The 4,126-nt window shown below is 34.1% G+C and overlaps 1 protein-coding gene across 1 annotated transcript; it reads left to right on the top strand.

Moving 5' to 3' along the window:
• The first annotated feature begins 3,142 nt into the window (after window positions 1-3,142).
• On the top strand, window positions 3,143-3,898 carry LOC104855382 (olfactory receptor 7E24). Its single transcript, XM_033759647.1, has 2 exons — window positions 3,143-3,556; window positions 3,623-3,898. The coding sequence occupies exons 1-2, from the start codon at window positions 3,143-3,145 to the stop codon at window positions 3,896-3,898; spliced, it is 690 nt and encodes a 229-aa protein (XP_033615538.1).
• The last annotated feature ends 228 nt before the right edge of the window (window positions 3,899-4,126 follow it).

Genomic DNA, 4,126 nt, shown 5'->3' with positions numbered 1-4,126 from the left:
GGAAATATGGAATGTAGATATAAAAATTGTTGATTATAAGGAGATCTTATATTCTTCAATAAGTTCTATGATCTGAGCTTACCATTTTCCTACTTTTGTAATGGGCATTTTATTTTTTGGGTGTAATTATATGCATCAATTTGGAGAGAAATAATGTATTATTCCTTACATCTGACTCTCCACAGCCTATTCTTAGTTCAAGACAGAAGAGGCTTCCATGATTTAAAAAAATGTCTTGCAAATACTGAATGGACCCTCTCTTGTTCACAGGAGACAAAATAATTGTCATTGACCAACATGCCTTGGACCCACTTGGTATGTTGTTTCCACACATGGCTTCCCTTTCATGAATGCCACATAGAGATACAGAAAGTTAAAACAGCTCATGTGTGTGTCATGTGTGTGCCCTTAATTAAGTACATCTACATCTACCATCTAAAGCACTGAAGAGATATTCATGAAAAAAAAAAGAAGCACAAAGAAAATTGTGCAGGTCAAGCTGTGCCTGAAGCTGAGACAAATTTTAGAGCTTTGTATCATTCCATGCCCAAGGGCCACTTGAATACTCTTTCCATAATTTCTCTTCTTGCATAGCGATGTGCTTCATTTTAAAAACAAAAACCATGATTGGATTCTGAAGTTCTGAACTTCCTATTATTGTCACACCTGTGGAGATGGGTGTAATTCTTTTCATTTTCCTCAAGTAGCATGAGCACAGAGAGGAAGGTAGAGTCACACATATTCTGCCTCTTGAAACAGGTCAGTGATAACGAAGTAAAGTGTTCATTTCCCGACTCCCATCCCAGAGCAATCTTCTCCATTATAGCCAAATGGAAATATAATTCTCTATATGATGATAATTTTTGGTTTATTTTATTAAATAGATCATTGCATCACATACTCTTGAAATATTTCTATAGCATATCTTCAGAGTGAAAGGCTGTAAGTGATAATGCAGGACATTGTTTTGCAAAACAAATGTAATTGAAGAATTGTCAAATTTTATATACATTAAGTTTTAGAAATCAAAAGTACTCCAATGAATATTTTTATACAGATTTTTATTAAGTGACAGGAATGTTTTCACAATGAACTTAGAAGTTAAATGAGGTCTTTCTCCAAGGTAATGCTTTGCATCAATTAAAATATTTGCAGTAATTCTGTGTTCTTCTCAGGTAGATTTACAAGCAGTTGCTGGTGGAAACTAGTCCATTTCAGATTCAACAAGTGTTGCTTTTGGAAACTTCTTTCATGAGTTTTAGGTATTTTGTGGTAAGTTTTTGGAAACTTTGATAGGAAAATAATGTACTCAAAAAATCTATGTTAGTAAAAGTTCATGGGAACAAGTGTTCAGGAGCATAAAATTATGTACAGATACAAACAATGCCAACATGTAGGTCATTTTCTAGACCTCTATAAATTATGAGTTTTTATAAAATTTGCGTGTTAATAGACTGTGGTTATTATTTACCATAGTATTAGATTATAACAGACATGCATTTTCTGAATGCCAGGAACTATTCTATAACAGTGGTTCTCTACGCAAATTTACAAAATATCAAAAGAAATTGCAATGCATATATTCTCATTAAGTTACTTTTGGTCTGAGACTTGAGTATCTGGACTTAAAAAAAAATCTCCAAGTAAATCTATACATTAATTATACAGAGCCAGTGTTTATTTAATTTAAAAGAAAAAAATTAGTACAACCATATAAGGTAGGTCATTATCTTACCCATGAGAGGCAATTACATTGTGTGTAGAGGTATGTGCATTAGTTTAAATTTATTTTTCTTGTGCTGGTATAATTTCAATTATGTCTAAATTATTTAACTTACTTTTCTATTTGGCAGGTTTTCCAATTAATTTACAGTGTGGCCTGAAAAAGACAGCATGCCTAAAAATTTTATTCCATATGGCAGAAATAAGAGACTTGCAATAAAAGAACCCGTCTTCTACTGTAAGAGGATCAGGAACAGTAAATTGTATTACCATGCTAGTGTAGAATTCAGAATCAATGAAAAGACAGAGTGTCTCACAAAGCATATATTTTATTGACATTGCATAGAGCTGCTTAAAATAATTCTCTACAAACTTAGAGATGTCACAGGTGCTACTTATCATGTATAATTATTTGAATCACTGATAGTTGAAAGTGCACAAATGTCACATTTGTGGTCTGTGTGTCCTTACATTATTTAAGCTTGAAAGAAATTTCATTGTAGAAATTTTAAGTGCACTTAAGCCAAGGATAGAAATTATTGTAAAATTATCTAAGTGATTTCATTGCCTGCCTTGCAAGCACAAGGACCTAAGAACCCCAGGTTGCCCCCTGCCAAAAATACAAATTATTGTAAATTTTTAATGTGGAACAATGTTTGAATAAGTAATTACATTCTTCAAATGCAAAAATAAAAGAAAATGCAAGATTAATGAAAAACTGCTGAGACAACTGGATCTCACCATAATGTGTTCTGATTATGATTCATCAGATTTAATTTAATATTCAGATAATAAAATTCTAGATTTTAATACCTACATGTATCCCAAATCAAGGTAACTGATATGATTTTATGTAAAAACAAAAGATATATTTGAATGCTTCTTGATTTCTCTCCAATAGAGTGTTTTTCTTCCTTAAAGGGGAGTGGCTTTACTTTCTCTTTCATTTTTCTTAAAAGAGTTGGATGTATTTCACTGGAATTGTGATGTTCTGAAGTATAAAGCATCATTATTTAGAAGAACACTTAGTCTGTAAGTGTGCATAGATAGAGATGGATAACAAAAATTTCAATAATGAAAATATCTTGAGGAATTGGATTTTCCATAATTGAGCAATGCTGATAAAGGCTATGGACTTCAATTGTAAATATTTTACTTGTAAATATTTAAAATGAAAATATGCATTATTATCCATCTGTTTCACATTTCTCATGATATTTTTATTTTGACAAGTTGCTCACAAAGCATGAAAACACAGAATCTCACAAGTTTCTCCGAATTCCATCTCCTGGGCTTCTCAGAGGACACAGACCTGCAGCTCATCCTCTTTGGACTGTTTTTGTCCATGTACCTGGTCACAGTGCTTGGGAACCTGCTCATCATCCTGGCTGTCATCTCTGACTCTCATCTCCACACCCCCATGTACTTCTTCCTCTCCAACCTGTCTTTCTCTGATATCTGCTTCATCTCAACCACAGTCCCAAAGATGATTGTGGACAACCTAACTCAAAACAGAGTCATCTCCTATGAGGACTGCCTGACACAGATGTCTTTCTACATCTTATTTGTATGTATGGATCACATGCTCCTGACTGTGATGGGTTATGACCGGTTTGTGGCAATCTGTTATCCACTACATTACCACACCATTATGAACTCTTGCTCCTCTGTCTCCTTACTCTTGGTGTCTTTTTTAGTTAGTGTTTTGGACTCACAGACACACAAGATGATTGCCTTACAAATTATGTGCTTCAAGGATGTGGAAATTGCTAATTTCTTCTGTGAGCCTTCTCAAATCTTTAATGATACCTGTTCAGATCCCTTTACCAATACTGTATCAATGTATTTATTTGCTTTTATATTTGGCTTATTTCCCATTTCGTGGAATCTTTACTCTTAGTATAAAATTCTTTCTTCCATTCTGAAAGTTCCATCATCAGGTGGAAGGCATAAAGCCTTCTCTACCTGTGGATCTCACCTGTCAGTTGTTTGCTTATTTTACGGAACAGGCATTGGAGTGTATTTCGGTTCAGCCATGTTACAATCTCCCGGGAAGTGTATGGTGGCCTCACTGATGTACACTGTGGTCACTCCTATGTTGAATCCCTTTATGTACAGCCTGCGGAACAGGGACATGCATAGTGCCCTAAAGAGACTCTGCAGAATAGCACTCTGAGATTAAGACTTTACCATCCACTGGGAATGTGACAGATGAAAGTAGAAGTGAAGGAAAGGAAAAGTAAGGAACAATATGTTGTATGTGAACTTTATTCTCTCCAAGATTCTGGTCAAAAAATGCTGGGTGAGAACTGAATAAATTAAAATGTTATATCCACATGTTACATATTATAGTAATACTAATAAAAAGTGAGAAAAAGAATACAAAGCAAAATTGAATACCTAG

This window comes from Fukomys damarensis, unplaced genomic scaffold (genome assembly GCF_012274545.1).
Source record: "Fukomys damarensis isolate Sample0158 unplaced genomic scaffold, DMR_v1.0_HiC HiC_scaffold_37, whole genome shotgun sequence".
NCBI lineage: Eukaryota > Metazoa > Chordata > Mammalia > Rodentia > Bathyergidae > Fukomys > Fukomys damarensis.
This window is presented reverse-complemented; position numbering and strand designations above follow the sequence as displayed.